General features: G+C 44.6%; 1 protein-coding gene across 1 annotated transcript in view; it reads right to left on the minus strand.

Annotated features, from left to right (window-relative positions):
• syt7b (synaptotagmin VIIb) overlaps positions 1-24,611 on the minus strand; it is a gene marked incomplete at both ends in the record, with an annotated part of 55,297 nt that overhangs the window by 6,990 nt on the left and 23,696 nt on the right. The window contains 4 exons of the mRNA XM_083692702.1: positions 8,903-9,025; positions 11,708-12,055; positions 18,957-19,091; positions 21,302-21,381. Of these exons, the coding sequence (XP_083548828.1) occupies positions 8,903-9,025; positions 11,708-12,055; positions 18,957-19,091; positions 21,302-21,381 (686 nt within the window). The remainder of the gene's footprint in view (positions 1-8,902; positions 9,026-11,707; positions 12,056-18,956; positions 19,092-21,301; positions 21,382-24,611) is intronic.

Below are 24,611 nucleotides of genomic sequence, written 5' to 3' on the forward strand. Positions count from 1 at the left end.
CCTTCCCAGTCTTAATCCTTATCTGTCCTCCATCTTTTCTCTCCCTCTATTTCCTTAAAATCTGTGATCTCCTTGTGTGTCAACCATTAAAGGTTGGCCAGACCCCAGCCTGTGCTTGATGTCCCACCCACAGGGATTGACTGTCTCAGTCTGATGCTAACCTCCCAGCCTCATGCCCACACCAACCACAATAGGAGTCAGGACAACTGGTAGGACTCCAAACAAACCACTGAAACTAGATAGATGTGGGTACGCTACAACACAAGGTCGTCTTGCTTACTGCTTGTGTCAGTGATAAGGCGAAGGTAAGGTTGATGTTTGGCATGCTTGTCTGTCTGTGGGCACAGTGAGGGTCATGGCAGCCTGCAGTGACATGTAGCAGCCAGAGGGGGTGCACCAAGTCTGGCCAGAAAACCTTGTTGCTGCCTCACAGTCGCAGAGCACTAGCTCAAGAATGTGCGCTGTTGGCACGGCAACGGCTGGAGAGACAGCGAGCACCTGAGATGGAGGAATGAGGGGAGGGGAGGGCATGGGGGGCTAGGCAGGGGGTCACAGAGGGCAGGAAACTGGCAGACACAACAGCAAGGCATAACGGGATCGGAGGACATATGACAGGTGCAGGTGAGTGCCTCCTAGGAAACACATGCACACAGACACACACACACACACACAGACACACACACCACACACACACACACACACACACACACACACACACACACACACACACACACACACACACACACAGACACAGACACAGACACACACACACACACACACACACACACACACACACACACACACACACATACACGCACACTAGCAGTGGCATGTTGAGGCAGACGAGGCCTCTACTTCTCACAAGGACCTGTGATAATATCCTTATGGAGTTACCTGAGGCTTGAGCCTGGGAAAAGGGTAGAGGTGGAGACAATCCTCTGTAAGGCTGGAGAGAGCATAAGAATAACAGCCCCCTGTCCCCTCACCACCCACCACTGTCCCCATCATTCATAACACTATCCCCATCATTCATAACACTATCCCCAAAATTCATAACACTATCCCCAAAATTCATGACACCATTCCATAATTCACTTAAAGATATGCGTGCATGCATGCACGTACCCACACCCACACCCACACCCACAACCACACCCACATTGTTATGTGTATGGTGGTAAAGGTTTAGGGTCATCCTTTGTGTGTGTGTGTGTGTGTGTGTGTGTCATTGTAAATAAGAAATTGTTCTTAATTGACTCACCTGCATAAATAAAGGTGAAATAAAAAAATAAAAAGTGTGCCATGCAATCATGTAATGAAGGGGTGGGGTATGAAATGTGCGTGCCTTTAGACTTTGATGGTGAGAAAAAGTCCATGATGTAAAATATACATGCAATCTTTTCAAGCCTCTTTTGAATTGAGAGGTGAGGATGAGGATAGTTGTTACAAGTAAACACCATGGGAGTGCTGTCTGTGTACTGATGGACAGAGAGATACTGTATGAGATAATGTAAGGATTATCCCTTTGCTCTCGCTCCCTTGTCTCAAATACAACAATAATTCAGCCTTTAGGGGTTGTAGTAACCATGGTTACTGAACGTTATGCTCCCGCTGAAGGTTGTTCTTACCATGATTATGTATTTTATAGGGGTAAGAGTAACCATGGTTACCAGATCCTTCCAGAAGGTGTTACAGAAACCGCGGCAATCCTCACACACCCTTGGAGATGGTACTGTAAACGGCTCACAGGGCAGAGGTCACTAAGGGAGATGACCTATGATCTCTCCCATTAGGCTTTTCAACCTTAGCTCCTATATGTCTACTCATCCTCCCCTCCATGCCATCGCCTGGGAATCGACACTTTGCTCCCTGGAGACACCTGAACTCTAACCTTTGACCTCTATCCCAGCCAAAGATATCACCCCTCCTCTCAGTAATTGAGCAGCCGGTCTCGACCCAGGGGACGAAAAGGGGACTTTGTCTCACTTCCTGTGGGACAGGATGATAAGTTGAGAAAGAGAACCCTGATCCTGATAGCAGGGTAACACAGCAGATCTCATGAAGGAGTCATGAGGAAGTGGAGCAGACAGCTGGGAGCTGGAACACTCAGTACTCTCTATATTCTATATATCATAGTTTGAGCTTAGCCACAAGTGCTTCCTGACGAATGATACAATGAAAAGTAACAAAGTCGGGAATATCCTCTCTCTTTCTCATTAGGCCGATGAGTCCCTTCTCCTTCCCTCGCATGGTTGCGGCGCCGTCAGTGCACACAGATGCCAGATATGACCAGTCAATATTATTCTCTGCAAAAAAGTTAACAAGGGCTTTCAGAATATAATTTCCTCTTGTTTGTCCCTGAAGGAGCAATAAACATAAAAGTTTCTCTCTGAACAACTCGTTTAAGCGAAGCTGACCCAAACATATAATTGGGCAGTGTCACTTACATCAGTGCTTTCATCGAGCGCAATACTAAAACACGGCGCCACTGACATTATGTCAGTAATCAGTTGCTTACCGATGTCCTCCCCGACGTCTTCTATGTGCCTTGTTATGGTCGAGTCTGAAAGTTGTAGTCGCTTAATTTGCTTTAATATACACTGAATCACTTTATTAGGAACACCTGTACACCTTCTCATGGTGGAGGTGGTGTAATGGTGTGGGGAATGTTTTCTTGGCACACTTTGGGCCCGTTAATACCAATCAATCATCGCTTGAATGCCACAGCCTATTTGAGTATTGTTGCTGACCATGTGCATCCCTTCATGGCCACAATTTACCCATGTAAATTGGCTACTTGCAGCATGATAATGCACCATGTCACAAAGCAAAAGTCGTCTCAAACTGGTTTCATGAAACATCAGTGTTCTTTACTGGCCTTCCCAGTCACCGGATCTAAATCCAATAGAACACCTTTGGGATGAGGTAGAACGGGAGATTCACAGCTTGAAAGTGCACCTGAAAAATCTGCAGGAATTGCGTGATGCAATCATGTCATCATGGACAATCATGTCATCATGGAAGGAATGTTTCCAACATCTTGTGGAATCAATGCTATGAAGAATTTAGGCTGTTTTGAGAGCAAAAGGAGGCCCTACCCAGTATTAGTATAGTGTTCCCAATAAAGTGCTCAGTGAGTGTACACACTCAGACTGTAGCTTCCTTGTTTGTGAAGTCAGCATACAATATTTCGGCTGAGACCAACTCACCTCTAAATGTGCTAGTTTAAAACAACTGACTGTTTTCTGGCAAATAAGACAAAGTGAACTAGTCCCATCATGAAGCACAACAAAATACTTGTCTGTCCATTTATTTTGGAACTTTCTGTGTTCTTCTTGAACCGACCGTATCTTTCTCTTAGCCACCGGAGCCTGTTCAAGACGTTAGCTTGCTGTCTTTTCCCGCCATCATCCTCCTGGTTTTCCTGGTTCTCCAGTGGTTGTTCGTTCATCTCTTCTCCTCCATTTTCATTGTCAATAGATTTACGTCTATTTTTAACAATAAATCAGTCCATGTCAACCAGGCTGCAAAATTAGCTCGTACCAAACTGATGTGTTGATGACTGTCGGTCTTTCTGTTCATGCTGCATGCGCTATACTTTTGATCTACTGGAAGATAAAAAGAAGACTCCTCATCTACCAATCACTTCTATGAGACTACAGTACCTGCAGCATTAGATTTGCAATTCTTGAAGCACACGCAGGTTTTATTTTTGGAGTGTAACCAACCTGGTGGAGAGTGACACGGGGAAAGTGAATTGACCAAAAGGTGGATCAGAGCATGAAATGAAGTGACCCTCATCTTTTGCATTTTTTTTGCATGAAAATTGAAATGTTCTGATCTGGAGTAATTCATTGTGCTCTCTACTATCATGCAAATGCAGGGGAGGGAACCTAGATGGAGGTGAAGCTGAGTTTTATAGAGCAGAAAATCTTCTTGTGTTTTCACAATAATATCATATATTGCAGGCAAAACTGAAGTGATATAATGATGCCTCCTAGCATAATTGTGCAGAAACAGTAGCGCTCAACTGCAAAACATAATTTGGCAAAAGTGTAAAATGTAGGTCTCTAAGATTTGAAGCAGGAGCCACAATTTGATTTAATATGTAAATCTCTTGAGTGTCTTCCCTGTGTGTATGCGTCCCTGCTCCTTTTTCTTCCTCTCTATTGTGTGTGTGTGTGTGTGTGTGTGTGTGTGTGTGTTTTTACACAAGTTTGTGCTTGTGTGTGTGTGTGTGTGTGTGTGTGTGTGTGTGTGTGTGTGTGTGCGCGCAGTGCTGCCCACAGGGGAATCTCATTCCCCAGTTCTGATATTCAGCAGTGATGCAGATGTAACCCAGCCCGCCTGGCCTGACAGTCATCCACACTGACAGAGGACCGCAGCTCTGACATCATCCCATCATAGCGCCAGTCAACACCCCAGGGGGAACCAGGATTAGATGAATAAAGAGATAGAAAGGGTAGAGGGGAAGAGTAAAGGCTGACAAAGGGGAGGGAAGGTAAGAGAGAAGGGTTAATAGATAGATTAGATAAAGGAGGAAGAGAGACTGAGGAAAAAGGGAAGAGAGACAGTGAGAGAACAAATGAGAGATGAAGGGATGAATTGATGAGAGGAAGCGGGATGGAGTGATAGAGAACGCAGCACAAGGGAATAGGGGACGGTGAGATGGAGGGAGGGGAAGGGAGGGGAGGTGAGGGTTGTAATAATGGGAGAGGGATGGGGGGTGAAAACATGAGAGATGAGGGATCACATGGAGGGCCTGACTTGGAAGCGTGTATCCATAAACATATATGGGGCGTGCTGATCATACCGTGCCCCTGGAGACCTGTGCAACACAATATAGGGTCCCCTGACTGTGATGGATGAGGCTTGGTTCTGAGTGTCAGCCCACTCAGCGCGAACAACCAACAGGGACAAATCACCCCGCCACCTCCCCCCACCACCCCCACAACCTCAATACAACTAATGGAGCCACATATAATGTGTTGTCCAGCGTATCGCTTTTTTGACAACTTTTTTCCAAACTCTCTAAATCATCCATATTGAATGGCTCCCCTGTGAATGCTGATTGACACGAACCTGACTGATACTTACAATCATTCTCATTAGAAAAAGGCCTATAAAGTGATGTAATTTCCTTCTCGGTGATCAATAAACAACTCAATATGCATAAATAACCATTATATTGATTTAGATTAATTTATGCTTTACACACGGGAAAAAATATGTCAGACTTTTACCCTGTGAATTATATAACTGCTAACCTTTAATCAACTTTCTGTTCTGACTTCGACGCCTGGGCAAAGCATGGTGAATGACTTCCAGACACGGAACTGACATTTTGAAAAAATGCCTCTTTTCTTCTGACCTACATTGCCGTTTCCTAGCCAATCAAGTCTCCCTGTGCTGGGCTACAGAGGCTGCCGTGGAGACCAGTGGCCAGCCAGGAGAGTGATTACATGGCCTGACTCAGTTTGATTACAGGCCAGATGGAAAAACTCAGACTCACCTAGGAGATGATGGTGGCCCCAGCTCCGAGAGCATGGTGCGCCAGGGCCTTATTTACTGTATTGTACGTCCTCCCTACATGTGTGTCGGGGCAATCTCGGTAAGCCCTGCACTGTCATGCAACGACAGCTTTTATTTCCTAGATGGTAATGATACTGAGCCGACATCATAAACCTCCATAGATGTCAGTAGACCGCAGAGGAGCTTAAGGTCTCTGACATAATGTGCCACCTCCACCAGCGCAGTTACATGACTCAATGAGTTACATGACTCGATGGCCACGACCTTAATACCCAGCTTCGAGGTAGATACAAGTCTTAGAATACAAATTTTGTCAGCAATAGGTAGCCTATGCTCGGACAATGCTACAACACTTGGTAAGAGCAGTTGCAACAGCAGTATTAGTTTATGTGTGTGTTAACTCGATTCTAATAGTTTCCCATTCTGCTAGAAGGAAGGAAATAATGACTAACTACAGTATATGTGTAACATGTTCACACAGTATACTGCATGGGTACTGACAACTTTTGCACTTTGCAACTTTTTTGTAAAAAGAACGCACAAAAAAATATGATTGATTCATTGATTCACTGTATCGTAAACAACAGCCCAAACGTTGTGGTGCATCACTAATCTTTAAGTTTCTCAGACAGCCTTTTTCTATTGTGGTACTGTTCAAATTTGTTCCAGGTTGATTTCATAGTTGAATTTCCCCCATCTCCGTGTGAACACAGCTTAGCTAAGCTCTCTCGTTGGCTTTAGAGTTGTGCTGTAACACTATGGTTAGTTTCTAATTGAGCTGCAGAAGCAAATAAAAAGAGATTAGGCCTCTATAGAAGGCGTCTCAACCAGCTTTGATTAATAGTTTCAAAACGTCTGAGTGCACATTTCCTGTCTTTCTCTCTTGTCCTAGAGCATGCTGCATAACTTAGTCTCCCTGCCTGCGAATGGGGCATCTAGGTTAATCTATCTCCATCTATCTCAATGCACTCCTGTTTGCCAGCGACGAGTTGTCTGAGATGTCTCTCATTCTTTGAGAATGTTTTATTCTCCAACTGAGAATATTTGTCTCTCTCTCGCCAAGGACATACTGAATGTATGTGTGTATATACTGTATGTATATATCTCCCTGCCATGTATGCATGCTTGATCAGTTTGTGTTTCTGGCCTTTCACTTGGGACTATAGGTTTCTATTATAAGGAACAACATGCTCTTTCAAATGTTAATCAAAAAGTGCTGTTCAGGTGCTGGAGAATAACATAGGAAACAATTTATGGACATCACTCCAATGCGTGCATGCTGAAGAAGGCAAAACGCGTCCGTGCAATAAATGATGTTTTAAAGCTCATCAATTGGAGTGCTTTCCATACTTTAGGTTTCTATACATACATCTTTCTTTCTTTCTGACATATGTTTCTTGTCACCTCTAGGAGAGTGAATGGTTTCTGCTCTGAGTGAATGCTTCTATGTCCTTTTGTCCGTGAGTGTACATTTCTCCAGCAACCTGAGAGTGAAGGTCTCTCTCTCTCTCTCTCTCTCTCTCTCTCTCTCTCTCTAACAGCCTATGTTTTTCTCTCTCTCTCTTTCTCTCTCTCTCTCTCTCTCTCTCTCTCTCTCTTAGAGGGATCATCGCTTTCCATCATCCTCAGTCTACTGGGCTCCATCAAAATGCCGCGGGTGGGCAGGGCTGGGACACAGGGAGTGACGCGCTACGTGGGTAACCAGAGAGGCTGAGTGGTGGACAGAAATGATGATTGAACGTGGTTATTAGTTGTGGAAGGACACTAGACATCTTGGCCCATGCGACCCCTCTGGGTTGTGGCTGGCAGAGGCTGGCTTTGATTAAGGCCCTGTGGTTGACAGGCCAGCCGGGGGAGAGAGAGCGAGAGAGAGCATGAGGCAGGCCTTCCTTCTCCACCATGACCACACTATTGACATTTCAAGGCTGAACAGGTCATAACTGTAGCATGACCATGAAATATGTCGACCATGACCATAGCGGGACAAACCCACACAGGCCAACACGACACAGAGTTTCATCAGCACAGGTCTAAGCCACTCTGACCACTGCACTGAAATCTTTCAACCATCCTTCATCTGTTGTCCTTCATAAACTGACTGCAAGGTGATATTCAGCAGGACGCAATGATACCTCCTGTGTGTTCATATCATAAGATGTAGTACAAAATACTCATGCATCATAGAGGTTCAGAGAAAACCAATTCCCCTCTGAGAAATGATATGAACTGCAATGCAATGCAATCAACTCTAATACTCATCTGAGATCTGGAAAATAAACACTGAAAACAACACACACCACTCAATACAATTGTAGAACAGCCTATCTCATATAATAGGAAGTCCACTATCCCTGAAGAATAGGAGAGTAGTGCACTCAAGTCCTGAGAGAAGGTTTCTAGGTGCTAACATGGCAAACCTATTTAGCCTTTATGTTCACCACTGGAGTTGCTTTGGCTCCTATCTTTCAGTGGGGAGTTGGCTGAGGTGGCATGTGTTAGTCTCTGACAGTTGTTGGGGAATGCATATGGTGTCGGTGGCAGACTAAAGGGTTAGCATATTTTTAGACGGGCATTTCACGCAGGGGACCGTACTCCCGAATAATGAGCACGCCTCCACCACTGCGCCCTGCTGAGGCGGAGACACGGAGATCAAACCCTCTTTGAGGCGGCGAGGATGAAGTAGCGAGGGAGCCAAACAGGCTAACGAGGGGGAGGCTGGATGAGAGAGAGAACATGAAAAGAACAAGGGAGCACAAAAAAGGACAGATGGGAAAGAGAGGGAAAACAAAAGCAAAAGCTGACCTGGGAATGCAAGAAGAAAAGTAAACACACACAAATGAGTCTGTAGGATAAAATGACGACAGCATACAGGCACATACAGTAGCTCTTGATGAGAGGATGTGCTATCATACTTAAACATTCAAAATTTAAAATGTCCTCAAAGGAGGGATGTGGGAATGATTGATTAGAAGAGAACAGAGACTTTACTCTGAACAGAAGCCTATTTAAAATGTAACCAATCTCATTATTTACAGTACTACCCCCTCAGAGTGACAACCCTCTGACCCTATATCTTGTCATTCAAGAGCAGGAAGACACTGAAACCAATCAGATACCTCTATCTAATGGACATAGTCTACATAGACCAATTACTTCAAGTTGTTTGTTACAGCCTCTGATCACACAACAGCCTCAGGATTGGACTAAAACTCCTCTAAACCCCCTCACCTCCCATTTCTGCTCCTGAGGTTTTTACCACAACAAACTGTTTTCACATCTCACTTTACCCCCTATTATCCCATTTTACCAGGGCTCCATCACTCAACTCACTCACTCTCTCCCTCTTTCTCTCTCTCAGTCTGGCTGGTACCTCTTGTCAGGTGGTGTTTGACTTTCTTGGCATGCTGGTGCTTCTTGTAGGTCTGGGAGGTTGGCGAAGTCGTCTTGTTCAGCCAGCCCGATCGCTAGAGACAGAACCACCATCTTCCCCTCGCTGCAGAAAGACACACACACACACACACACACACATACACACACACACGCACACGCACACGCACACGTACACACACACACACACACACACACACACACACACACACACACACACACACACACACACACATGTACAAGTACAGAGAAAGAGTTGGGAATAGGTGGATGAGAGAGGAGTCATATTGAAGTGGGAGAGTGGTTATGAAAGAAAGGATACAGAAGAGTGGAAGGATGGAAGAAGGAGAAGTGGTTCAAATGGAGTTGAGAGAGATGAAGTGTGTAAGAAATGTATAGCAGAGAAAATGAGAGGATAACAAGCAAAACAAAGAACAAACACGTGACAAACTGAGAGGGCGTAAGGTGGAGAAAAAGAGACACGAGCAGTTATTCTACAATTATTATTCTTAAACTGACATGCCAGTATCAAATTACCATTATTGAAGTATACAGCACCCTGAAATGTAGGGGCCATGCAAACCGTGACCTTAACAAGTAGACAGTCACATGCTCCTGCTGTCTCACACACAGTCACAAAGCTACACACAAGGATTGTTGTGGAGCAGTGGAGGTGAGTCACTCTATCCCTGTCCTGTCTAACTGCCTCCATCATCCTTTTACTCTCCTCACTGAGCCTTTACATAACACAGCTGACCACTGTGCCACATACCTCTCTAACTCTCCTCTCGTTATCATCTGACTTTCTGCATCACTTCTCCTTCCTCCCCTCCTTTCACCTTCTCCCAAAGAAGATCTCACAATGTTCTCTTTGGGAGACAAACTTCAAGCATATGTTGTCAGTGCATAGCTATCACCTCTTACTGCATATGAATTTCAGGGCTAAAGATGTGTTCTGCTCTTTGTCTACCTAAATGCCACCAGGAGTCTGTGTGCCATAAAGCTAATCTTTACGATGTACAGAACTGATTAGGAATAATCCAGCTAGTGCTTATCTTCTCTCTATTGCCGTTTTGCTTTTTCCACCATCTTTGACCCAAATATATTTATCTCCTTTCCATCCCGTTTCTGCAATTCCTTCTCCCTCATGCCTTGTTTTCTCACTCTCTCTCTCTCTCCCGTTCTCTCTTTCTCTCTTGTTCAGTCTGCTCACAGATGTACAATAAAAGAGTATTGGCGGAACGGTATCACTGACAAGGCGAACAGGGAGGCGCCTGAGAGACAGAGGCACTCTGGGGATACATTAACAACACCAACATGAGCTTCATTGATCACATTCACTATATAGTCTAAAACAAGGGAGCACTTTGACAAGGGCCTTAGGGGCGTAGGAGGTCATTAACACCCACAACATGGATCCCATCGATTGGACATGTGAGAGGCGTTTATGAGGGTCCTCACCTCCCTCCCTCTCTTTTTTTCTCTTTTCCTCTAACCCCCTCCATCCCTCCCTCCATCTCCCCCTCTCTCTCTCTCTCTTCCTCCCTCTCCCTTACCCCCCCCCATCCACCCTCCCTCCCCCCTCCCTCCCCAGACCCTGGTTTGGCGGGTCCAGGGAGATTCATGTGGACAGGGACTCTGGGCAAGGCCACCCTTGCGAACATATCTGCCCAGCGTTTATTGAGCGATGATTCACAGAAGGAGAGGTCACTGGTCAGGAGCCTGTGTTAATGGGGCAGAGAGACTCAAGTGGAGAGGGTTGTGTGTGTGTGTGTGTGTGTGTGTGAAACAGAGAGGGGTGGGGGGGCGGGTGTATTCCACAGGCTGCCCCATAGAGCGCATTAGCTAGATCCATCACCTTCCACACGCAGAGGAAAAAGGGCTGGGTGGCGACTTCTGTTTTTCAAACAAATGGTTCATCCCCAGACAGTCATTTCAATAACAGATAAATTGGAAAATGGATGACGACATTGAATCTGCAGGGAGTTTTCTTCCCACCAGATTGTTCCGTCAAGCTCTCCTCTTTCAAGTAGGCTGTGTGTGTTGGGCCTATTGGTATGTCACAGTTATCAAAAGACATTCAAAGTTTTAGGTGAATGTATTGGCTGAGTGAAGATTTGGAATACATTTCTACTCATTAGATTTGGCCTCTATCCCTCCACCTCAATAACTGCTCCCTGTCTCCTTGTCTCTAACCTCATAGGCCCATACCCATTCCAATCTAGTCCTCCCTCTTCCTCTGTCTCTAACAGTGACAGTCCATTGTGGGAGTAATGATGCTAAAGACAGGAGATCAATGCTGTGTGAAGTTAACCTTCTAACAGTTTCTACATGCTGGTGCTTAACCCTTGCACCCCTGTTGACGCACACACACACACACACACACACACACACACACACACACACACACACACGCACACACACGTGCACACCCACTGTACAGTATATCGCATACTCCACTCAAGTAGTTTATTCTCCACTACAGTGTGACCTATGTAAAGATAATGTGACTCAACTAACGGATAATACATGTGACATAACAGTGATGCAGATATCACACAAAATGTAAAAGGCAAAATAAACAAACATTTATACATGACTTAAAGACTGGGCATTTAATGAGTGAATCTCACAGTGTTTGAAACTCTTAAGGAGAATCTGAAGAGGAAAGGTGAAGATGTAACATGCAGAGTACAAGAGCACGTTTGAGGTTGAAAGATCCCATAGAGAGAAGTGCAGACAGGTACAGAACAGCACAGATCAGGTCAGATCAGATGGAAACACTCACAGGAAGGACTTGACGTCCAGGCCTCTGTTACGGATCTGTCCCATCATGTGGTCCCAGCTACCTGGGTTGGAGCGGGACCGCCCCCCTCCTGCCCCCCTGTACCGCGAGGCCCCGGTCCCGGCCGGACTCCCACGGACCCCCCGTGGGCCTCCCCGGTGCCCCCCACCCCCCGTGTGCAGCTGGCCCAGGCTCTGGGAGGTGGCGGGGGGGTCATTGGGGCCCGGGGGAGGCTGGTGGGTGAGGGGCTGCTGGAGACTCTGCTGTCGGACCAGGGGGCGAGGACGGGCCACTGCTGAGGAGGGGATGTGCTCCAAGGTAGAGGCGGAGGAGAGGGAGGGGTCCCCGAAACTGACCAGACGAGAGGGAGTAAGAGGAAAACAGGGTAATGAGGGATGAAACAAGTAGGGGAGAGGAGGGGACAGGTAAAGGAGAAGTAGAGGAGTAGCCAGAGGGATTGACAGAAGAGATGGAGGGAAGAATAGAGAGGAAGGAGGTAAAGAGACCAGGAGAGGATAGAACGGTAATTTGAGGTGAGTAGAGAGGGACATATGGGAAGGGATGAAGGAGATACATAAAGAAAAGGGAATACAGAGGAAAGTGAAACAATAATAATGTTGGAGTGATGACCAATACAAGTACAAGAGGATCGAGCAAATATGCAAAAGGATCAAGAGAGTTCAACACAGGCAAACAGGAGAAATAGGGAGACGATAAAAGAGAAATAGAGACAGTCAGATACAGTAGCAGCAGTTTAGCGGTAGGCATACAGTTGTATAGGAGTTGGAGGCCTGTATGTGAGGGTCTGACAGAGTGTAGGATAGACAGGTGTTTCTTTAGACAGTGTACTGGCCTCCTCCTTCAGCAGAGTCAAACTCAGAACAGGGGCTAAGAGTAAGAGCATGGCCGTGTTACATCCTAGTTAGGCCATACTGTTTAGTAAAAATGTATGCAGTAAGCAACACATTTCAACATACTATATCTCACTCATTCATACTGAGAATTTGTAATCTATAACTCAACCATGTTGTTCATGGTAATTGGTTCAATTTCGCTACTGCTCGCCTCCCTTACCTGCTCCATTGAATTGTGGGACCAAAATCGGAAAGGACTTCCTGAATAGTACTACATGGAAAGGCAAATCTTGTTTTCGGCATGCTGCAAAACGTTCTAATCTTGCATCCTGAAAACGGCTACTAAATTGGTGGCAGTATGAGCATTCAGACATGGCCCCTGTCTCTATCTCCCCACCTACTGTTATCTCACCTTGTTGGCACTTCTCTCCCCCATTTATCTTGACCTACAGTATACACGCCCTTTCATATGCAACTTCTCCTTCCGTCTATCTTTCCTCCTCTCTTCTCCGCACCCATGACTTTTCACCACCCTCTCTCTCTCTCTATGCTTCTTACCTCAACTCCTCCTTCTCTCCTCCATCCATCTTCCCTTACCCCCTCCGTTCAACCCTCCCATCAATTAGCCTCCGCACAACCCCAAACACCACCCTCAAACCCTACTCCCTAATCATCTGTCTACTTTTACACTTTAATAACACTCCCCCCTCATCTCTACACTCCCTGAAAACTGTGAGCTTTGGCTAAACAGCTCTGTCTGGGTCTTAATGCTGCTCTGGAGGATTTACTGTGATAGTAGACTGTAAGACAGTGTTGTTGACTGTGCTCTTAAGTGAGCCCCGCTGTTGTAATTCTAGTGGAGAGCACCAGATACAATCCCCCAGAGGAGGGCATTTGTGGACCAAATGAAAGTAATAATTCAACACTCTGCCTTCCAGCACGTCTGTAAGACTGCTCACATACAGTACAGTACAAGTACAGTACAATGTGTTTTTGAGAATGGGCTGTGGTTATTGATAATGAATGTTATTGATTATTTGTATGATCAGTGAATATGGAGGTATCTCAGGATGGGGTTATGTTATGTGATATAATGGTGGTCATCGCAGACTTGTGACTGTGTTGCTCTTCAATGTGGTCAACAGAATGACAAACATTCCAAAAATGTTGAAGTGAGATTAGATATAAGTGTATGAAACAGCAGGTCATAGATTTCAATGTCTTCTCCAGAAAATATGATAAACACAGTGCGAGACCACAGTGTGCCATATCTAGAAGTCCAGCAAACATTTTTCTCATAACTGACAAAAATAATGTATTCAATAAATCTGGGGTGGACTACATTGTGGCATCAGGCCAGATGTCTGGGTGTCCAAATCATGAGAAAATAATTTTCCCCAATCTGCTCTGTGTGCCATAATGTTTGCTCAAGATTACAAAGACTCCTCCTTAGTTTGTCCTGATCCTTACACACTGTGCACTTCTCTTTTTTGAAAATCTTCCTTTCAAGGTTGAATACATTCAAGTGCAAATACTGCAATTAAAGATTCCCTTCTGCACAGGTCAGAGGTGTTAAGAGTTCCTGCAATAAAAATAAAACTCCACCTCAAACCCAACGGGTGTTTACATAGCCAGGACGGCGTTGTTCCGGGTTTGTGGTCAGTTGTTGACTGTAGACTGTGTGATGTAGACAGGGTACATCCTTGTAACCGTATAGGTTTCCAGTTCGGACTAGGCAATCGGGGTGTTTTGCAGGGTCCCATAGTGAGATGTCGAACCAAGTCGACTGAAAGAGAACGAAAGGTTACGAATGCAACCCAGGTTCTCTGAAGAAGGTAAGGGAGACATCTCACCTTGTTGCCCCTCTCGCACTGAGATAGTGAAGAGCCAAACCATTTTGTCGCTAGATAAAATGGGCATGCTTGCTCAGTCCTATATACAGGCAGTAGGCAGGTCTATTTGCCTGCAAGTGTCACTAGGGTCATCAGGTGTGATTGTATTGGGGTCTTCAACGAATAGGTACACGGATATTCAGCGAATAGTCCCATAGTGAGGCATCTCCCTCATCTCCTGGGTTACGTTTGTAACCTATAGATTTTCACATCTCTGCTACCTAGAAAGTAAATTAAGCTGACTAAAAACCTTGAGTGATTTGTAATTAAAGAGCCTTGAGGAGAGAAAAACAATGGAGACAGCAAAGGTTGAAAGAGAGAGAGAGAGAGAGAGAGAGAGGGGTGTGAGACATATCTTACACTGGAAACATAATCACACATGGCTACCCCAAAATAGAAACCAATTACAGATGAGAAATGAGAATAGAGGTGGATATGAGAGGGGAGAGAGGGGAAAACATTAGTGGGAGATGGCAGGTAAAGTGGAGGAAAGGGGAGATGTCTGACAAAAAAAAAGTGTTGAAAATAAGCAAAACAATACAAACGAGGAACGGGAAATACAATGCGATTTGGTTTCCAGTGTCGTAATATGGTTTGAAGAATCACCTAATCAGAAGGTAGACATCTCATGAGCTTTGCTGTGATCCATTGCAGTGGTGAAGAAGTGGCAGATATAGTGACCATTGGTATTTTGTTTGTGAAAGAGGATTTTTTCTTTAGTCAACAGAGCCTCACCATGACAACAGATCCCCATGCATGCATCAGAGAACGTCAGTGCACGCACACTCTTCATTTAATCTCTCCTTTTAGAACTTGCCACCCTGTCATCCATTCTTCCTGTCATGACCAGCTAAGAGCAGCTTGATACCACTTATCACTCTTTCTCCTGTTGACAAGCTCAAAGCAGCCATACCATGTCATTGCCCCCCATGCATGCCCTCATACATGCCAACGTCACTCGTGTCACTCACTTGCTGGGCCTCAGGCCTCCGGAGTGCATGTGGCTCTGGACCGTCTGCCAGCGCCCAGCCTTGCCGCCCCCTGTCACCATGCTCCTCACGCTGTCACTGCGACTGGGCCCGCCCCCAGACTCTGTCCCGCCCACAGCCCCACCCAACTCCCCCTTCTCCACCGACCCACTGAGAGGCGGGAGGGGTGGGGGGCGTAAAAGACAGAGGAACACAGACATAACGAGAGAGAGACAGAGACAGACGGACAGACGGAGGAAATCGAGACAGACAGAGAAAGAGAAAGAGAAAGAGGTGGACAGTAACAGTAGAATCAGTGAAGGACAACCCGGAAAGTCAACCACAGCAGAAGCAGAAGGGTTGCGGGGTTGTTACAGTATCAACCCAGCTACAAATGTCCAGTACACAGCAGCAGCAGCAGCCAGGAGGGTCCAGCAAGTCAGTGGGCAGTGGTGCTGGGTTAGCATGGGGGGGAGATGGGCTGAGATTCACTGCGGGAGTCTTTTAACTGCAAGTGGGCTGCAGGTGTCTTTGGGGCTTTACAGACTACAGGGCACAGTCCCAAGTCGTACTGTGCTGGCACAGATGTTTTCCTTTCACATTGCATTTTTCAGCACAGTTAGGGTTGTTAAAGGGTGCTCAGCATATCTGGTGTCAGTCAGTTTGTATCTGTGCTGAGGGGCTGGCAACCGTGATGTCTAATGATAAGGTTGTCCAACCACGCCTGCCCACTCGCTGTTGGTAATATATCATTTTTTACTTCAGCTCCCGTCCTAAATGGGCTGTAATGGACAATGGGTGAAATGAAAGCATGCTGTTCCATGCTGTATTGACTGAGGTCTGGCATGGGATAGCACAGCTTGAGCCGGCCCCATAGTGGGTAATAGGCTTTATTTTCCATTCAAATTGTACATTCCAACACTACTTTTAGCAGCTATAACCAACCCAACACAACTCGGCTTAGCTTTGTTTGTGTCAATTAGGGTTGTGATAGGGACTCGGACTAACCCTAATTCACACTACAGAGCAGAACCGAGCTGAGCCGAACTGAGCTATACTGGGCTGGCCAGGTTACACATCCACCATAGTTACTGAACGTGAAGAGGAAAAAATCTGAGCCAGCACAGTATGGTTTGGGTCAGCCTTGTAGTATGTAAAGCCCCTAAGGAGACAGATGTGTTAACAGTAACTACCAGTCAGTAGACAGGCCATTCTACAGCATTGCTTAACACTATGTATTAAATATGCATGGTTGAATTGATTACTTTACCAAGGTTTTACAATGTTTGCAATGACGCTAACGGGGTAACAGGGTCATACAAATCTTATATGGTCTTCTAATACTTCTATGGCATCTTCAGATTTTAATAAGAGAAAACTATTTACACTTAAAGTAGTCTAATGGTTTCTTCTTTATCATTATGTTAAACTGGTGTTAACCGCAAACAATTATACAGTATGCTTGGTCAAAAGACTATATTGTTTGTTGCAGTTGATTGACAGTGAATCTGTTGAGAACACACTTCATTCCCCTCCCAGGTAACCCATACCAGTGCAGCCACCTTTAACCTAGACGTCACAGAGACAACACCAAACACTACAGCTTCACTAACTCAGAGGGAACACATACTGTATAGTTGCCAATCAGGACAACATTTCACATTCAAGGACAAGAGGAGGTCTACTCGGTTACACGTATACATCGAGCATGGAGTACAAATCTAGATAGGGAGGGGCTCTATCATTCAAGGTAAATCTTTAGCCCCAAGTCAAATTAGGCTGTCAGTGAAGATGGCTTCCTATCCTTTGCTCAGTACCTAGCGTTGCATTGAAAACTACAGTCCACTACTGGATCTCAATACAGTACACTGACCAGATCCAGTTGTATCAGCTTCACTGCATCCCAGTCCATCAACCCTGAAGACAATATACCCATTTAAAATAAACCCTTTCTTACCTCTACCATCGAAATGCCTAAAACTACAACAATTTAACATGTTTAAAAAGGGTTAATCTCCCAGCTCAGTAAAAAAAAACATAAAATAACATGTACAACCTCCAAGTCAGAACTTTTAGTAAAACATACAGTAAGGATATAGAGTCTACAGAGTGAGTGTGGAGGGTTCAGTAGAGCAGACTAATGAGAACTACAGTAGAAGGCAGCCTTATAGCACACGGTGGTGGAGGTGGTGGAGAGGTGACCACACAGAACCAGTTGGCACAAAGAGAGTGTGGGGAGGTGAGAAGCAAAAAACAAACAACTCCTATAGGATGTGCCCAAAACAATAAACAACAACAGCGAAAAAAGAGGAGCAGAAGCTTTAAAAAAAAAGTAAAACGGTCAACCCTCTGTGACAAACCGAGGGGGCGGTTCAAGCTGAGGAGAGGGGGGTCATGTCACGCTTAGGTGCCCTTAAGTTTGTGGGGGAGGGGGGTTAGAGGGTCTGAGGGTTGTCCGTCTCCATGGTAGAAATCCATGGGCTGGAGGTGAGGGGTTAGAGGTTAAGGGTTAGTGAGACTGGCAGGGCTGTAGGGAATAGGGGGCTGTCTCATTTTGGTTGATAGAATGTAGTATATGCGAGTCTAGTGTTTAGTCTAGTGTCTGAGTTCTATGGCTATGATGGGTATTTGTGTACCGAATGTTCTTATGTGAAAAGATAATGCAGTGAGTGCATGCATGCGCCCAGATGGTAAAGACTAAGGCGTGTGTACGGTATAATTAATGGTATGTATAAAGTGGATGGGCAGCTTCAGTCTTGGCATGCCAAACACCTGCGTCTATTAGTGTCCTCCTCCAATTACAATAATAAGTCATGTATCCTGGGAACACTCCTAGAGATAAGACTCCTCCCAGATAATAGCCTCAATCAAGTCATTAAGATCAGTGGTCGGAGGAGACATCACGGCTGACCTCCATCCAGCCCTAAGGTGATGTCACCCACCTGGGACGTGAGGCAAAGGATGGCTAGCCTCAGATGTAGCCGCAACACTGAGACACTGTACATCTCTGTCTGGACCGGCATGGCCAGCCGTGCATACTAAATACCTCTCAACTCCCGCTGGCTCTGGGAGAAGGAATTACAAATGCCAATCAAAGGATATCTCCCGGGTCGGGGGGCTATGTAAAAAAGATGTGAGTGTTGGATAACACTGCTGAATAATGCTGTATGCTCTCTTAGGCTATTACATTTGACTTTTGCAACGACCCTTAAGGGGGATATATGCATCAAGCTCTACCTTGGGTTCAGTTTAGGGACATCATGTCTCTCTTCCATGTGTGGAGGGGAGGAGATGCATGCAAGTAGACTTAAGCTATGTGTCACTGCTGATGTAGACATGTACTGTATGTGGATGGGTCTCTCAAATGCAAAGTTAGTGTATGTCTAAAATGTTTAGTTTTGAGTCAGTCTGAGGGTTGTGGAGGGTTTGGGGTACACAGAGCTCAATATGAAAGGGTTGGCTCCCCCCTACCCTGCCCCCCTTCGTTACAGCCCTGCACAGAGAGAGGGGTCCCTTACCAGCCGTAACCGAGACTCACTTGGGCGTGAGGCGAGGGTCTCCATACGGGGCATAGGGGGACATGTTTAAGAGGAACTCCTTGGGCGGGTAGGAGCTCCACCTCTGCTGCACGTTGCTGCTGTCATTGTTATTCCAAAAGTCCCTGTCTAGATCACTGTGGCCAGAGAGAGAGACAGGTCAGAGCAGCACAGCAAATCACAGTGGAACAGGAGGGAGGAGTTTCAGTGATAGAAAGAGATAGATCAATCAGAGAACAGCCAAACACAGTTGAGCAAAGCGGAAAGAGGTTTCCTGGAGAGAGACAGGTCACAAAGAAACTCAGAGCTTTTGTTAAATAGGTGAATGGTAGAAATTCTAATCCAGGCGATTTACATCTCTAATATGCCTAGATGGTATAGAAAATTGAGGTAGAGGTATTTACCAGTAGGATTACAAGGTTGATCATACGGTTTCAGAGAGAAGAAACATGTTATGTGCAAGGATACAAATATTTCATCCTAAAGTTAAGGATCAAATGTAGAATGGAATGGGGCCTGGAATCTTTCAAAAATAAGCTTTCTGTGAGCCAGTATACTGTATCACCCAGAGGACATATTAATAGTCCAGATTATAACTCTGTGTAAGGGATTAGAAAACAGTGAAAATATTATATATGTCAGCAAACAAAGTCAATCACACAATGGCAAAGGTTGGTTACACAGGAAAAGACATACTGTTGACAGAGATAGAGAGAGAGAATGAGAAAGAAGTAAGAGGGGAGAGATAAAAGACAGGGAGGGGAGAGATAAAGGGACAAAAGGAGAACAGGACAGGAAGGGGGACAGGAAGAGGAATGATGAGTGAGGGAGAGAGAGGACTGCTGGCCAGCTGGAGTAGAGTCCACCATCAGGCCTTGGGCAGTACAGCTGGAACCATGAAGGAGGAAGGTCAACAACATGCTACAATAACAATCACACCTGTTTAAAAACATACTATCATCACAGATACCAGTCACTGTTACAGTGTCATAATAAAAAAGAACAGCTACCACCCGAATGGCTCAATAAAATAAACTGTGAAAACAGGTTAAGATCAATACTTAGTCCAGTGCTTATATTATATCTATAGTCTGTCAAATTGAGTACACTATCATTCTGTACCTCTCGGCTCCACAGGAAGGACTAAGAGAGAATTCTTCAACCTACTCTAAAAAGGACAAGAGCTATTTTCCTTTCTAAATGTGTTCCTTCCCCTCTACATCCCTGGGGGAGCTTTCTTGTTTTTGCCTTTTATTTGAGCAGCTTTGATACTCTTTGATACTCTTCCTCAGGCTGAACCCCTGTTTACTTTGCTGTAGTGTAGCTGAAGCTAAGCTCAGCCACCCTGCCAGCCCAGCCCTCCCGGTGGCAGTGAGAGTTCATTCATTTACACAAGCACTAACACACTCTTTTCTCAAGTTGTCAGACTCAAGTGGGTATTAAAGAAATGCCTGGTCTGTTCTGCTGCTTAAAGGCCCACTAAAGTGACTTTGATATCCATACCTACTTTAATTGTTTACAATTCAAAATGGTCAAAAAGAAGCAAGATGTGGCTTTTTAACCACAATTTCCCAAGCCAGCAAACTACAGGATTGACGGGGCGTGATCGCTTGCATTTAGTTACAGTTAGTCTTGTGAGCCGTTTGTTCCTAGGTTCAATGTTTTTCAGCTGGCTGTAATGTTTACCAATGTATTAGAACCTACAGTGTCTCTGCAGCCTTACACTGAGAAGGTACGGCAGCCCAGAACTGTCATATAGTTCTGTGGAAAGATGACAAGCCGTCCAAAAACCATCCTAAAAAATGTGGATTTATGCAGTGTTTCTGTTTGCAGTTCCAGGCTATTACTTTTTTGTCTTTGACTTTGAAGCTAGCTTTTGTCTAAAATGTTTAGCAATTTTACTACCTTAACTTAGCGAACAGGTTGTTTTTCAAGCTTACAACACTGTGCTAGCTCAAACAACAAGATAACTTCAGCTACATAGTTTTCTTACTTTTGTATTCTTTCTGCATTTTACCACAGTATTTGTCTTTGTCTGTATCTGGTCATTTGATCCGTTAAACATGACTGATGTGATAAAGAAGGATGTAAGACAACAAATTACGTGAGGAGATACATCTTTAGGCTGTCTGTCTCTTTTTTGAAAAGCTCTTACGGTTTTGTTTGTATTCAAAATAATATTGAAGATGTCTGCTAGCATTTTGAGATGATCTGACAACCTAAGCATACCGTCTGAAACAAATTAATGTTTCTGTGAGACTGCTTTAAGGGTTAGAGAGTACACCACGATGCAAGAACTGTTATTGAGGCTCCATCCCCTTGATCCCCCCCCACAGCCAACACCTACTTGATGGCTTTGTTTTCCCCTCGGCCACGCACGGAATCTGGGGTGCTTGCTGCCTCCACCCCAGGTTTGTGCCTCTTCCCCTGGAGACATAGAGCCAGAGACAGAGAGAGAGAGAGAGAGAGAGAGAGAGAGAGAGAGAGAAAGAGAGAGAGTGAAAGAGACAGAGAGAGGAAAGGAGGGAATAGAGAAGGTGTGAAATAATTTCTTGCTTGTCCATGGTTTGTCTTTGAGTCTGTGTCTTGATTGCTGTTTACATCTGAAAACGCTTTACCAGCAGAGCATTCATTACAGAGCCTTTAGAAAACCATCAGGTGCCAAACGGGTTGTAAAATATGATAAATTATTTCAAGCAGAGACAAAAGAGCAACATTTTGGATAGAGACCAGCACATACAGCCAGCTCTGGGTCTTAATGTGACTCGAAACCCAGTCCACAGCAATGAGCCCTACACCGGATTAATGTACAGAGCAAATGGCGCGCGCACACACACACACACACACACACACACACACACACACACACACACACACACACACACACACACAGGTATTGACATGTCTATGATCACAAGAGTGAAATTATCATGGAAAATGTGGAACCCATAAGGACTCAGGATTATCAAACATGTGCATGGCATAAGCCATTGAAGTACACTAACATCAAACATTGAGCACACACACCCTCAGAGTACAGCTGGATGTTTTTTATTTATTTGGCTGGTTATTGTTACTTTTTTTTACTCTGTTTTTACCCCCTTCAAACAGACTGAAAAATAGCTAATGTGATTCCCTTTGAAACTATCATTATGAAACTGTTAAAGCAGAGTGAGTGGGAACACATCAACACTGCACTATGACTGATGATGGGCATATCAAATATAGAAAAGCAACAAATTGTGTTTCTGGTAGATCTACACAAACCTTTATTTCAACCTTTTTTTAAAACATTTTTGTAGTTTTTTCCAAAAAGACTAAACATTTTTCCAAAGATTCTCCATTGACAGAGTGATTTAGTCCAGGACTATACTTAATCTGTGTGCGGGAAACAGCCCTATTGTCTTTTAAAGACAGGACGCCTAGGAGGCATACAAGATAAACATTATTATTGCTCTGTCACAGCTTAAATGCCCTTCACGAACACTTATCAACAGAGGAGCAAAGCTCTGGACATGACCTAACCTCTCTCCAACAACACACACACACACACACACACACACACACACACACACACACACACACACACACACACACAAACACACAGACACAGTGGATTCAGGGACTTGGAGAAGGCTAGATTTCTAACAGTCAAGAATTTGCTATCAAGTGCAGCTCATCTATCATTTAACGGTATCATAAAATCTTCAGGAGGCTGGAGAAGAGAGGAGGGAGGGAAGATACAAGACAGAGATGGAAGTGGGAGGAAGAAAGAAAGAGAGAGGGAGAGAGACAAGAGAGGGAAAGAGAGAAAGGCAGAGACTGTGTATGATGAGAGAGTGGGAAGGGCAGATGAGAGAGAGAGAGAGAGAGAGAGAGAGAGAGAGAGACAGAGAGAGACAGAAAGAGAGAGACGGAGAGAGACAGAGAGAAAGAGAGACAGATATAGTGAAAGGATGGGGGGGGTTGAAACAGAATCCAAAATAAAGACAGTTATAGTGGAGTAAAGGGAATTAAGATGTCAAGTGAGATGGAGAGGAGAGAGAACATCAGAGGATGGGTTGGGGGGGTGGAGATGAGGAGGAGAGGATGAGTAGAGCAGAGGTGGAGAGAAGAGGAGAGCGCTAGCAAGACATGGATGTATCTCTGCTAGTAGCGGTGTGTAGCGCTGTCTAGCTGCGGTCCTCTGCCCACCAACACCCCTCCCTCCCTCCTCCTTCCCCCTCCCTCCTCTCCCTCCCATCTTCCCCTTCCCTCGCTTTCCCCCACCCTCACTCTCACCCTCCCTCCCTCCCCCCTGCTGTAATCGACCCAGGAGACCTGTTCCTGATGTCTTTATCTTCCCTTCCCCATATGCTGGGCTTTTGCTCCACAACGGTGGGCTGCCTCTATTGACTATCATGTGATAAATATAACCTACATTTCTTGTTATGTCTATTACAGTTCTGTAACTGTCCAATATAGGGCATGCAATAAATGGTTTATACTAGGGCTGTATAGATACATAGATTTATTGAATAGATTATTCAATGAATGCTTTAATTGACAACACATTTTTTGAAAGAATTCTATATATCAGAGCAAGGACAATAAGTTAAACCTAGTGTGAGTGACATGTAGCCATGTAAACAAGAGTGTTGTACCAAGGAAACTCGGTTCAAACAATTACTGTCCTTTTGGAATGGGAGTGGCAATTCACACTTTTGATTTGGATGCCATCATTTCATTGTTAACTTGTAAAACACCCTCCACTCATTGTTTAGGCACCATTTTTAGAAAACCGCTGCACACCTAAATAGCAAGGTGATAAATAAGGAGAAAAAATATAAAATTTCTGCATTAGATTAATTGGTAGATTAATCAACTAATAGGAATACATTAATCAACTAATTTATTAATTGACAGTCCTAGTTTATACATAGTTTATTGACTGTGCAGAATTTGTCTATATATCAAAATAAACAATTACAATGGTTTAAATTATGCAATCGTTTTTGGTGCTTGATAAATAGTGAGCTTGTGTCAATGCACTTACCTGTTCATATTATGACTAATGTACATATCAACTGATAAGCCTTTATAAACCCTTTAGAACAATAAAATTAATGTAAGTGTTACCCATCTCTCCTTTTTTTCTCAATGTATATGTGATCCATCAACAGTGCTTCACAACAAGTGATTCAGTTGGCAGGTCATGTATCAGATGAACTTGCTTGTTGTATGCATGCTAGGTTGTATAAGACTTTAGCTCCACCATATATGTCTTTTCACAAGCATAAGGAAATGCATCATTCTGTTTGGCTACACAGAGACAGCAAGAGAACGAAAGGACAAAAGAAAAAAGGAAGGCGATATGGAAGATAAGACAGAGACAAGCAAGGTCTACGAAGGGTAAACAGGTAGTGTATGAAAGAAAGGAGACAGAGAAACAAAGAGGAGAGAAACATACCAACAAGGACATAGAGATAAAGTGACAAAGGGACGAATGCAAAAGGTGGTGAGGAGAAATTAAGAGGGAAAAATACATAATATTGTATGCAAGGACAGAGAGATGAAAAGTATGGGTGTGGGTAAATACAGAGAGAGATGCAGAGGTGAGGAAAGTAAGAAGGGGTGGGCTTGGGTGGGTGTACTGTATGTTTATGCTGTTAGATGTG

This window comes from Argentina silus (genome assembly GCF_951799395.1).
Source record: "Argentina silus genome assembly, chromosome: 2".
In the NCBI taxonomy this organism is placed as follows: Eukaryota; Metazoa; Chordata; class Actinopteri; order Argentiniformes; family Argentinidae; genus Argentina; species Argentina silus.